At 37.3% G+C, this 12,634-nt stretch overlaps 3 protein-coding genes across 4 annotated transcripts; 2 read left to right on the forward strand and 1 right to left on the reverse strand.

Moving 5' to 3' along the window:
- The first annotated feature begins 6 nt into the window (after window positions 1–6).
- On the forward strand, window positions 7–3,645 carry LOC121779641 (serine/threonine protein phosphatase 2A 57 kDa regulatory subunit B' beta isoform-like). Its single transcript, XM_042176999.1, has 2 exons — window positions 7–1,923; window positions 2,887–3,645. Exons 1-2 carry the CDS (start codon window positions 793–795, stop codon window positions 3,211–3,213), a joined length of 1,458 nt encoding a protein of 485 aa, XP_042032933.1. The 5' UTR covers window positions 7–792; the 3' UTR covers window positions 3,214–3,645.
- Window positions 3,646–5,375: 1,730 nt separating this feature from the next.
- Window positions 5,376–8,998, reverse strand: LOC121779640 (probable pectate lyase 13). Of its 2 annotated transcripts, XM_042176998.1 has the most exons (6): window positions 8,515–8,998; window positions 7,242–7,962; window positions 6,945–7,136; window positions 6,614–6,819; window positions 5,652–5,674; window positions 5,376–5,594 (listed from the first exon to the last, which is right to left on the reverse strand). In XM_042176998.1, the coding sequence occupies exons 1-6, from the start codon at window positions 8,661–8,663 to the stop codon at window positions 5,455–5,457; spliced, it is 1,431 nt and encodes a 476-aa protein (XP_042032932.1). In that variant the 5' UTR covers window positions 8,664–8,998; the 3' UTR covers window positions 5,376–5,454. The 2 variants fall into 2 exon arrangements, with proteins under 2 accessions (XP_042032932.1, XP_042032931.1); XM_042176997.1 differs by having other exon boundaries at window positions 5,376–5,674; window positions 8,515–8,995.
- A 1,115-nt stretch (window positions 8,999–10,113) lies between these two features.
- On the forward strand, window positions 10,114–12,456 carry LOC121778515 (shugoshin-1-like). Its single transcript, XM_042175882.1, has 10 exons — window positions 10,114–10,231; window positions 10,641–10,783; window positions 10,875–10,912; window positions 11,009–11,117; window positions 11,211–11,234; window positions 11,344–11,403; window positions 11,485–11,532; window positions 11,623–11,701; window positions 11,781–11,829; window positions 11,960–12,456. Exons 1-10 carry the CDS (start codon window positions 10,174–10,176, stop codon window positions 12,252–12,254), a joined length of 903 nt encoding a protein of 300 aa, XP_042031816.1. The 5' UTR covers window positions 10,114–10,173; the 3' UTR covers window positions 12,255–12,456.
- Window positions 12,457–12,634: the final 178 nt, after the last annotated feature.

A 12,634-nucleotide genomic window follows, 5' to 3' on the forward strand; every position in this document is an offset into this window, starting at 1 on the left:
TTTTTTGCGTAGAAATATACTGTCGAAATCTGAAAATAGAGAAAACAAAAAAGGCAAAGGGAAATAAATGCAAAAAAGGAGCGGCTGTTATATACCGATGTGATGCACCAATGTGAAAATTACGATTTTGTCCATGGGCTGCGCTGCGCATTCGCAGAAGATCAAATTTAATGGAAACCATAAATAAATAATTGAATAATTAAGATAAAGAAAAACAAAAAGAAGCCCTAAATTTCCTCGTCGGCGGTGGCTTGATTCAAATCGTATCCTTTTCTTCATCTACATCCAACCGATTTCTTCTCAATTTCTACTCCCCACCTCCAGATTTCTGCTGCTTTTGAGAGTAGAATTACTTCGTTTTGCTCTCGAACTCATCGATTCAGTTACGCGACACTGCTTTGCTAAGTTCGACGGAGCTGATCGGGTACTGGCTTTGTTCGCGGATTTGTAATTTTCGAATTTCTCAAGTATATATCTGGATAGTATTCTGTTTCTATTGAATTTTTTGCTTGCGATTTTGCACGAGCACGGAGAGAGTAGGAGCGAGCATATTTTTCTACTTGATTTATACGGCAGAAGCGTTTCTATGCTGTTACTAACTGTTAGTTTAAGTAATTGATCGGTTTGAGATTGCGGTCCCGGAGTTTTACCACCAACTGCTTTCATTGCTTTGCTAATGGAAGTTACTGGAAGAGCAAGTAAAATGTGAAGTTGAGTATAGGTGGGAGAATGGAGTAGTGCTGCTTTAGTGCTTTAGACAGTTTCTGTTTCTTGTTTCGGTTGAGGATCACAATGTTGAATAAGATAATGAAAAGGGGGCAGAGGAGGTCCTTGAAATCTGAAGCGATTGAGGCCCCCATACCTCCGTCGTCTGCTTCTAGTGTGACGGTCAATCATGCATCTCGACTGGCCTCTGCGACACCTCAGCCTGTGAGCCTTGCCAACATTCCGCTGAATCCTGGCACTGTAGAGGTTTTGCCAACGTTGCGGGACGTTCCAATGTCTGACCGGCATAATCTGTTTATCCGGAAACTTCAAATATGTTGCTTCATGTTTGATTTCACTGATCCGACGAAGTCTGTGCGGGAGAAGGAGATCAAGAGGCAAAATCTGGCGGAACTCGTTGACTTGATGCAGTCCGGATCGTGTAAGATGAATGAGGTGATGCAGGAGGAACTGATCAAGATGATATCTGTGAATATTTTCCGGTGCTTGCCACCGGCTGCACATGAGAATATTGGCTCAGAGGGTGGAGATCCCGAGGAAGATGAGATGTTCATGGACCCTTCATGGCCTCACTTGCAACTTGTGTATGATTTGCTTTTAAAGTATGTGGTGTCATCAGAAACAGACACGAAGATTGCGAAGAAGTATCTTGATCACTCATTCGTACTGAAATTGCTTGATTTGTTTGATTCTGAAGACATGAGGGAACGAGAGTATTTGAAGACAATTCTTCACCGCATATATGGGAAATTTATGGTCCATAGACCCTTTATACGGAATGCGATAAACAACATTTTTTATCGGTTCATATTTGAGACCGAGAGGTACAATGGGATTGGTGAGCTTTTGGAGATTCTCGGAAGTATAATTAATGGGTTTGCACTGCCAATGAAAGAAGAGCACAAGCTGTTCCTTGTAAGGGCACTTGTTCCATTGCACAAGCCTAAATGTATTTCTTCATACCATCAGCAATTGTGCTATTGTATAACACAGTTTGTCGAGAAGGATTACCGGTTGGCTGATACTGTCATTAGAGGGGTGCTGAAGTATTGGCCTGTCACAAACTGTGGCAAGGAGGTTCTCTTCCTTGGGGAACTAGAAGAGATTTTGGAAGTGACTCAGTCTGCAGAGTTCCAGCGCTGCATGGTACCGCTGTTTAGACAAATTGGACGAAGCCTCACTAGCTCACATTTCCAGGTCTGAAGTTTTTCATGGATCCTTCCTGGCTTTTTCCTAGTTACTTTACATATCTACTTAGAAAAAGGTTCTTGCAATTAGTTCTCTTTGATATATATATTGTGTTGCTACTGAAGTTAGTAATATGGATAAATTTTAGTGTTTAAGAAGTGATGTGGGTGGATGTAATCTCATGGAACATGCTGGCTGATTAATATGATTATGACAAGAAATTCAAAACTGAATGAGATAAGTGAGTTATCATGATACTCGTAATGGAGTTGTTTGCTCTTCCTTTGGATTGAAGTGGACATTTATAAAATCTAATTGAATTTGTGTGCTGCTTATAATTCTGGAGTTTCAGCTTATGTTTGAGGTTATGGACATATAGTCCCAATCTGTGAAAGTAAAAAGAATTAGCCAGTACCCCCCTTCTACTTTTGCTGGTTAGAATTTTATTGCGCTCTAATAGGAATTTCTTGTTGAGGTATATATGGTCTATGAAGAAGAGAGTATGATTGAGTGGGGGGAAGGTAAATTTAGAATTTCTGGATAGTTCTAAAATAATGTGAGGAGTTGAATATATATCAAAGCTCTCCCTCCCCTAGTAGCTCTACAAGTGCATACAGATACTATTCTATAAGCTGCATAATGCTTTCTGGCTGGGTGCCAGATATGAATGATATAACAATGTTGAGGGTCAGATTGCTTGCTTTAATCATTGCTTTTCATTAAAAGCTGAGATATCATTCTCTGAAAATAGCTTTTATTTAATTCTCTTACACTTATACATTCATAAGCATGTGTTTTGGCCATCTACTTCCTTAATGACATCTTCCCTTTGAGGATGCTTCTTTTCATGAGACGTTATAAGCATTATCAATAACTGATACAGCCCTGAATCTTGTTGAATTGTTTGCTTCTCTGTACGGTTGGCATGACTCTGAACATCGGTACTAACTGGCATGATTTTCCATTTGATAGGTAGCTGAACGGGCTCTTTTCTGGTGGAACAATGAGCACATAGTCAGTCTGATTGCAGAAAATCGGCACATTGTTTTACCAATCATATTCGATGCTCTAGAAAAGAACATACGAGGCCACTGGAACCAGGCAATCGTTGGCTTGAGCTCCAATGTCAGGAGAATGTTCCTAGAGATGGATCCCGAGCTATTTGAAGAATGCCAGAGGCAGCATGACGATAAGCAAGCAAGAGCTGGAGAAGTTAAAGAGCATCGCGAGTTAACTTGGAAGAAACTGGAAGAGGTTGCTTCTCAAGTTACCGGTGAAGAAAACATGGTCGTCATTTAGTGATTTTTTTGTTGGATTCAAAATCATACAGCTGCGGATTTTTAAACATCTCCCCAGTCAGATGGCGAAGCTCTATCAACCCGACATTCTATCACTTCTCAAAGAGTAGGAGCAACTTATAGAAAACAAATCGATTGGAAGGAAAACGGCCGGGAAAAATGGAGGTAAGTATGCTCCTTGCTTCATACAAAATGCCGTCATCTTGTGCTTGTTTGTGATTTGCAACATTTCATTTTATTTCCCACCAAATGATGATCAATTTTTTGTAATCTATAATTATTTTGTGTTTTTTTGTATTTTGTACAAGAATAGACAGAAATCAAGCTATGGGGCTTTTGATCAAAGATTGTTTTACTGCTTTGAGAATTGCCTCTCTTTGTTTTTTTGAAGCGTGATTGGTGACGTTATTTTATATGGAAAAGTATTTGTTAACTTTGTCTTAATTCCTAACATTCATTTTATGCAAAATCTAATGGGTTTACTTAGTTTTCATCACTGTAAGTAAAAATCAGTTATGGATATTTCCTCAGCTATGGGCCTATGGCGTGGTTAGTTTACTCATAATAATTCGTGTAACTCTAGATTTGTTTTTTTACTACATCCTTAAAATAATGTGTAATAGTCTATCCGGTTTAAATATGTGCAATTCCCAAGTGATTGCTCAAAAACAAATTCCGCACTACAATTTTTGAGTTATCATGCAAATACAAACTGGTATCCCGAACATCTTGTCAAATAATCTGCAACCGAATTAGTTTCAAGATGTAAGTGTACCGCAAACCAATTTCTATCACACATACTCCAAATATTTTGAATAAGGTTTGAAGCAACTTCCATCTTCCCAATTGAGTTGAGATAAAAACCACGGCTTGATTATCACTTTTGACTTCAGTACTTCGTATATAGTTATCACAAATAATTATATGAGCCATAAATCAGCCACAATAACCAAACCATGACCCTGGAGTATCCTTTAAATCAGCATCATTTCTAATAACTATATTTTGATTTAGTGAGTTATGGATATGCATGAAAAGCTATTCAATTTCAGTAATAATAGTGTAATTGCACATGTATGCTATGTTGCATGGCTCCATGCCACATGATTTTTTTAGTCATGTGCAGTTTGACTAACTAATTAACCACAGATTCATGTGGAGAAGGAGATCGTAGTAATTGATGAAAAACTGTTTTTTTTTTGTTTTTTTAAAAAAATATCATTTAGTATCTAACTAGATAAAAAAGATTCAATGACAATATGTTAAAGATAACAATTACCCCAAAAGAAGGACAGTGTTACTGTTAGGTTTATTGCACTCGCTGTTGTCCAATGGAATCATATCATTTATCTACTACTATTTGGAAGAACATAAAAACATAATTATTCATGTAATATGGGCCCCTCATCATGGTATCGTCTCAGTACAATAGTACCCATTTTCGTTTGCAAATGTTTACTTTAACGAATTCTTCTTAAATGGAGTAATGTTTTTTTTTCCATTCCAACTGTTAGGGTAGATGATCCCTTATTTGGGCGACATAAAATTTTATTTTATATGTTAAGTAGAGAGAATAAAGTAAAATAGATGGAATAAAATAGAGATAAAAGTGTTTTCAATTTTAGTAATATGTCATCTTGATTAGGACAAATCAAAAAATAAAATAAGTCATATTCAGTGGGACGAAAGAACTATGATTCTTTTACTCTAAAATTATTGTTTAAAGTCGATTACCATTTATAGAGTAAAACATAATGCGATTGCCCTTTTGTCATTTTAATCTCTAAAAAGTACGCACTTTTTCTTTTAAAAATTCATATGTTAAAATTGTGGGTACTTTCCAAAGAACGAGTCTCTAATTTTCTAAGCAAGAAAATGAGTTTTTAATTCATCACAAGACCAAAATAACACTACAACTTAGACAATTTAAGAAATCAAGTACTCCTAATATAAACTTCACAATCATCCAAGTGGCTCATCTCCAATTATATGAGAGACCCATCTTCAAATATGTCCATTTATAATTACACTTTTCAATTCTTTGCCATTAGAGCTCGAGACATTATTCCATACATGTCGGACTATTATTCGGTGAATTAAATAAGTGATTACTCAAGTTCCAACTACTTGCCTCATTTGTCAACTTTTCACAACTCGTTTGGATTGAGGAATCAAGGGGTCCCCCACAAAAAATTGATTTCCTTTTTCTTGCACCTCAAATATTAAAATGAATGAGGTTTAATCATACCAAACCATTAACAATGGAGGAGGAAATATATAATATTAAAATAATTAGGGAAGATAAAAACAAAATGGTGGGCGGCGATGACCCTCTTACGGCGGCGCTGCCCGCAAATATCATCCCAAAATAGTCACCTCCACCACCGCTGGACCCTCCGCCGCCGCTCCCGCCGCCTGTCACGGTGGTGGATCCGCCACCATATGAGCTGACGCTATTGTCCCTGCATTATAATTCAATCATGTCTTGTCACTTATTTATCTTACTATTGCACAAATTTTATTTAGAAATAGTACTATACATAAACTCAAGATTAATTATGACTAAAATAATATGATTAAATTAAAAAGGGTCATTAGATATTGTAGGTACAACCCAGAAAAGCACACTCTGCAAAAAGTCTACATGACAACAATGTACCAGTCGATAAAGCACTGTCACTAGGCTGGCTGCCAAGTGGGCCCAAAAAGAGACTGGGCCCACATCTATGGGCTGGATTGCATGAGGATGAGAATTTCATAGGAGTATATTTTTTAATTTAAATACTCCTGGGGTAACAATATTTACCTACTTGGGTAAAAAAAAAACAATATTTACCTACTTATTCAAACTTCTTCATAATTTTACGTGATTATAGTTAAGTTGACAACGAAGCTCTATATTGATAAAACAATGTATAAAGTAGAACTATTAACAACATTAATTAATAGTATGTGGATTAATTTATAAGTTCACATAGATTGGAGTACTATTGCTAAAAATGTTTCCTAATTAGTAAACATTTTTAAACCAACAAACATAAAGAAATGTGACCAATGACATCCAACTTATTATCTCCAACACCACATGATGTGAAAAGAGGAACACACTCTTTACTAGTGAAAGGCTGTAAATATATGAGCATTACATAAAAGTTGAAGTTATACTACAAACAAAGGCATATCACATTGCCAATTTAGATATATGGAGTATTGTTTTATTTTGTGTTTTTATAGTATTAGTGCTAGATGCATGTTGTGACACTTTTGTGAAACATGAGGTTCACTAACAAAGTGAAATATGAAATGAAACACCATTTTACATCCAATCCACATTGACAATGATGTAAAAGACATGTGAGAATGCAGAGATTCATAGAAGAAAGATTCATGTATGTGTGTACCTTGTGCCACCAAGAACACCGGCATTCATGGTTAGTTGTTCGATTTGGCTAGCCGATTTAGGGTTGAAACTCGAGGCCTTGGCATACTGCATCGTAGCCCCTTCACCGGATGACACAAAGAATGCACCGTTCACCATCAAGTCCCCATCCGTCCTCCAATTCCAGTCTGCCCACCCCCCCTCACTCGTATCCTCATGTCTTGTCACCTAACAGACACAAAATGTTGTTAGTATGCATATGTTCAAATTTGCATCACAAGTAGGAAATATGTGTTTTTGGCTATGAGAAATGCACACAACAAATTCAACGAATATTGTAAGCAGCGTTGTACCTCTTTCGCACTTGGATCAGCTGGTGCAGTGAAGCGGTTATCTTCACTATTCACAGTCGGGCTAGCACTCCCTCCAATCGCGTACATTTTCCACTGAAAATAGTCGTTGTTCACCACATGGACGTAGCCCCTTCTTATTCTTGGCATCCTCTGCACAAGTCCCGGTCCGAACCTGTTCAAGGCTATTGTGACCTACATTGCATCCCAAACACAACAAACAAACCTCAGCCATCAGTTTCAAATCAAGAATTCAAAATGGGACAGATCAAAACTGTCGCCTTTTCCACAAGAACCAACCTGCATTCCCGAGTCGGGCAAGTACTTGTCATCATGCCCGAGCAGCATAACCTCATTATGATCAGAGAAATAGTTATTCGACACCGTAATAGCTGTAGATCCCATGATGATATCCACCAATCCATCGGTGCATTGTGACAGCGTGCAATGATCAATCCATATGTTCCTCGAACCAAAGATGGATATGCCATCACCATCCGACTTCCCCCTGTGGCCAACATGCGTGGGGCTCGACCTAATATCAGTGTTCCCAGACGGTTTACAGTTGTAAATGTGCACATTGTGGATGATGACATTGCTCACATACTGCAACGTGATGCATCCGTTCCCCGTGATCTGCACATTGGCACCACGCCCATCTATGGACTTGTAGTTGTTGACAATCAGCTCGTGCTTGAGCTTGATGACCATGTTATACTTGAAGGTGATCCAGAGGGGCTCGTCTTGGATGACAGCATAGCGAAGGGTGCCAGGGGTCGGACTGACTGTGTCGTGATCAGAGGAGTCCGTCACCTCATAGAAACGGCCCCCTTTGCCCCCCATCGCACCCTGGCCGAAGCCAATAGCGCAGTCAGCCAGGCGCTGCCGGTTGTTTCCCCAATTGGAGTCACATCGCCAGCAGTCGTCTATGGGGTTCCCGGTCAGGCATTGTGACTGTGCCTTACTACTCAAGGGGGTTTCAAGAATCTGACGGCGTCTGGATATGGATTCATTCACACTCCTGTGATCAAATTCAGCACAATGTGAGACTAAAACCCATGCTTATTAATCTCTTTAGGTAACATATAAGCTTCAACAACAAACAGGCTAAAATGTAGCATTAAATTGAGAAAAAGTGATGCTCAAGTAGCTAACATGTAATCAATAATACCATTCAATTGCCAGAAGCAGAAAACATCAAATCTAGGCAAGAAACATCACAGTAAATAAAAGGGAAAACAGGGGAAATCTACCAGAAAAAAAAAATTCGGGTGAATCATAGATCTTGAAACGATGAAAAAGAATTAGAATCAAGATAATGCCTCTCAGAATCAATAAATCCACAAGCAAGGCAGAAATAAAAACCTAATCCCAGATGCAGAAATTTAGGTCTAATGATACCAACTACATCAACCCAAATGCTATACAAAGCCCAGATTAAAAAAATCCAATCTTTTCAATTTAAACAGATATAATGTCAAAAATAATTTAATGGGCATGATTTCCAACAGATCTTCCAAGAAATACATCAAAGAAATGTCTGTAAAGTTCACATATCCAAGTGTGTGTTTACCTTCTGACTTGTAGAGCTACAAAACCAGGGTTGGGGTGCTGATGAGAGAGGGTGAGATTGAAGGAAGTGACAGCTTCAACATAGGAAGAGCAAATGAGACATTGCAGCAGCAGCAGCAGCAAGGGAATGTAGGTGCGAGGAAGCAGCATCTTTGGGATTGGAAGAAGCAGAAGCTAATTACTTAAGAATAAGTGATTTTTCTGCTGTGTTTTGTCTGTAAACAATGAAGAGGTGTGTGTTTGCGTCTAGAGATGAATGAAGCATAAAATAATTGTGTCTAATTAAAGGGGAAAAACAGAAATGGTGATTGAAGCAGAGCTCTTGGACATGGGCTGGAGAGGGTTAGAAAGAGAGAGAGAGAGAGAGGGAATCTCTCTCAATACCTTCTCAACACAGATACAATTTACAATTAATTGATTCTATATAAATATAGGGAGTAAAAAATAATTTCATTTGTATGGATTTACAGCTTTGTCAGTGTGAGTGACTGCAGCTGGTTTCTCCAATGAAAATAGACGTTTCTCAACATATAGATAAAATAAATGAAAAATTGAACCATTTTCAGTTTCTATCTTTTCAATGCTTTAAATAATGTTTCTCTCATCGCATGAAGTAAAGTTTTTGGAATTTAGTAGTGAACATTAAACAAGATTCTTTTGCAGATATAATTTCTTTATATCTCAAGTTTGACCTATGTATTGAAATAATTAATTGAACCTCATCATTATTCTTTTATTGGTAAAGATAGTTGTTTTCCAACGGTGAAAACAAACCGAGGATAACATGACATTGAGATTAAACAAGGAATTCAAGAAAGAGTATAAAAATCTTTATGTAAATGGAGTAGTTTTTTAACCTCACCTTTTGTAGTGAAAATGACTTGAGAGAGGATGAGGAAATCAAGAAGACTTTTACCTTTTAGGACCACTAATTACAATGAGGATTTATTAATTTCTTGATAAGACAGTGATGGTTTATTTCACTAACTAGTGTTGGAAAACATTTTATACATCACCTTTTGAGAATTCATTGTACATTTAATTGTTCACACAAAACACTTACAAACATTATTGTAGGAGTAGATTTATTGTGAAAAGTTCATAAATGAGCTTGATTTTCTTCATCTTTAATACTATTTGATCCAACCAAAAACTGATTCATATTAATGTTAGTATGACTCTTCTTATTTCGTGGTCCAATCTATATTGAAAATTAAATTTATATACTATAGTAAGTAATATTTAGTTACAACTTACAAACTTCTCAAATTTTGTTATACTATAGCTTATGCATATCCCTGTTTGCCAGAAAAGATAGGTCGGGTTGGGTTAGGATAATACGCCAAACTCAATTTTTTTAAATTTAATTAACTATTTTGAAGTTTAAGATCCTTATTAACTCAAGTTAAGTCAATCGGCTTATTAATTGGGCCCAAATCTTTTTAAGGATTGGTGCATTCTTTAGTGGGCCTGCAATTATTAACTTTGAAGCCCATTATGGAGGCTCGGCATTTGCCTCGGAGTTTACTTCTGGTATTTTCCCTCGCAAAACGAAGGTTGTATTGTATACATACATACATACATACATACAGTATAAATATAGAAATAGAAAGTTCAAACAAACATTTCTCGCAGAGAGAGAGGTGCTGTTTGATCAGTGATGCCGAAGCCGGAAGGTTTTCACATTCTGGATGCGCAGAATGCTGCAATAACCAAAGGTAATTATTGAAATCAACATTACTTTTTCGGTTTTGTAGCTGTGTTTTTTCTTACTATGAGCAAATACAAGGATTTCTAGGGTTTAATGCAGAATTCTGCTCATGAAGAATTGTTGAATAATGCCGATAACCTTAGTTGGATCTCAAATTGTACGAAACCAACAATTTCTTTTGTGTGTAGTGATTAATTGGATTAGGCAATCATACCTTGTTAATTTTCACATAGTCGCAAAATCAAAATCTGTTTGGCTTGTAGAATCGCAGTCTGCTTTACTAATTTTTTTTCATTTCACTTGTGAATTGTGATAATATTTGCTGTTTTGTGTGTAAAAGGTGAAATCATGTTTTCGAGGTAGATTGTTTTTTGAGTTGATTGCTAATTCATTGCGATGATCAAACATGTTTCCAGATAAAGCGAAGGACACTCAAAATGTGGGTAGGAGGAAGCTTGCAGATATCAGTAACCAGCCACAAAATCAAAGGCTGTTGGTTCAAGAGAAATCTCAATCTACAGAGACGAATATTAAAGAGTACATTCACAAGCTACAGAAGGTAACACTGTTTGCAAGTCGGTTCGGTTATATCATGATTGCTTTTCATCGCTCGTTCTTGTCTTATTCTAGACTTGTCTTGGTTGTTTTAGGATAATATGGCTTTGGTGAAGATGATAGCACAGAGGAAGTATCCTTTATGGATTCAATTCATATACTCATTGTTTCAGATGAATTAGCTTTTGATTAGGTTCCTTTAGTTGTTTCCTTGACATTACTGTGATAGCGAAATCATTGAACAGAATGGAGTCGAGTCTGACAGATTGAGAGTAAATCTGCTCAAAATGCAGGAGCAGAATCAACATCTGGCAACTTACAATGCTCAAATACTTGTGGTGCTTTTATGAAATCTATATATGCAACTCTTTGATTTCTCTGAAGTTCTTCTGTTGCATATTGTTGATATTTGTTTCTAAACTGGATTTCAGGAAATAAATTCAGGTAAAGATCGGGTATGTCGTCCATGGAAACTTACCTGATGTGTGTTTACATTTAGTTCGCTTGGTTGGTGCAACATATTTTATCCTGAAGCTCACATTCTGCGCGTTCCTTTTATTTCAGTTGAAAATGTTACAGCATGTGCTTGGGTGCAAAGCTGGTCTTCTCAAAGTTGATCTTGAGGTCTGTAAGTTATCGATCAGCCTGATTATAGCAAATCATCTCATTATCTTATTATATTGTGTAATGACCATTTTTACATAGGGAAGGGAAACACCACCACCAATGGGAGATGCTGTTGTAGATGTTGAGGTATAGGTTGCACTTTAAATAAGTCTTTATGAATATTCCATTAAAGTTTTGACCCTCAACACGGCTTGCTGTAATCTTCGATATGTGAAGGGTATCAAAATGGAGTCCTCAAGAGGAGATACAGATGATCAGAAGCCTCATGAAACCCAAGTGAAGTTACCACAAAATGGTGAAAAAATTGTTCCTGAAATGCCTGGTTAAATTCCAATGACAATCTCTCTGAAATGTTTCTCGTTGGTTCGTGATAGGTGAATGCTTCTCTGGACCAGTTAAGTATCACAAGCCAGAAAATAAGAGGTTCTACTTCTACAGTGCCTCTGTAAAACTAGAAACACACAGTGGCACAATAAACTTCCCTTTTCTTCCTTTTTTTCAAATTGTGGTAACCTCATTCTTTCAATTACTCCTTCGAGTATTGCAACCACAGGAGAATTCGGCGAAGGCAATCTGCTAGATTCAATGCTGCTGAAGTAGAAAATGGTGAGGATTTCATAGAAACAAAGGAGGCTAGAGTTTCTGTATCTCAAATGCCCGAGGATTCTGTCAGAGAACAGAGATCAACATCTGAGACTGCATTAGTGGAAAACGAAAGCAGCAAAGACGGGCCAGGCCCTAGATTGCAGCCTCAGCAGCTTCTCTCGAGGCCATCACGGGCTGCAAAGGAGAAGGTTCAGTCATACAAGGAGGTATCATTATGCGTCAAACTGCGCAGGCCCGAGTGAAATAGAGCAACATTACACATTGATACTTACCTTCAAACTTATGATATATAGCAGGTTGATATTCCCTAAACCAAAGTGTGCATTCCATCTTCTTGTGTATATAGCAAGTTCACTACTTACACAATGATTCACTACTCTGTATAATGTGAACATATAGCCTAAGTCTTTCACCTGTGATATTTGAGGAAAAAATTCATGTTCATCTTCTCTTGATATATATCATGATGATTTGTTGGTTTTGTGGATCTTACACCTAATAAAATGAATTAGTCACATCTAAAAGTCGAAAGTGCCAAAATGTTGGGGCATATTTGCTTTAATTTGCAATTTTGTGGCCCAATTCTATCCCTTGGTCTGGGCTTTCTTGACCCATTTGATAA

This window comes from Salvia splendens, chromosome 19 (assembly GCF_004379255.2).
Source record: "Salvia splendens isolate huo1 chromosome 19, SspV2, whole genome shotgun sequence".
In the NCBI taxonomy this organism is placed as follows: Eukaryota; Viridiplantae; Streptophyta; class Magnoliopsida; order Lamiales; family Lamiaceae; genus Salvia; species Salvia splendens.

Bases quoted from the DNA above. Each gene is read 5' to 3' on its own strand.
- LOC121779641 (XM_042176999.1), top strand. From the start codon at position 793: ATGTTGAATAAGATAATGAAAAGGGGGCAGAGGAGGTCCTTGAAATCT. The intron at 1,924-2,886 runs GTCTGAAGTTTT...TCCATTTGATAG, and splicing joins TCACTAGCTCACATTTCCAG to GTAGCTGAACGGGCTCTTTT.
- LOC121779640 (XM_042176997.1), bottom strand. From the start codon at position 8,663: ATGCTGCTTCCTCGCACCTACATTCCCTTGCTGCTGCTGCTGCTGCAA. The intron at 7,963-8,514 runs GTAAACACACAC...ATTTGATCACAG, and splicing joins GTAGCTCTACAAGTCAGAAG to GAGTGTGAATGAATCCATAT. The intron at 6,820-6,944 runs GTACAACGCTGC...TGTGTCTGTTAG, and splicing joins CTGATCCAAGTGCGAAAGAG to GTGACAAGACATGAGGATAC.
- LOC121778515 (XM_042175882.1), top strand. From the start codon at position 10,174: ATGCCGAAGCCGGAAGGTTTTCACATTCTGGATGCGCAGAATGCTGCA. The intron at 11,235-11,343 runs GTATGTCGTCCA...CTTTTATTTCAG, and splicing joins TAAATTCAGGTAAAGATCGG to TTGAAAATGTTACAGCATGT. The intron at 11,702-11,780 runs GTGAAAAAATTG...GGTTCGTGATAG, and splicing joins AGTGAAGTTACCACAAAATG to GTGAATGCTTCTCTGGACCA.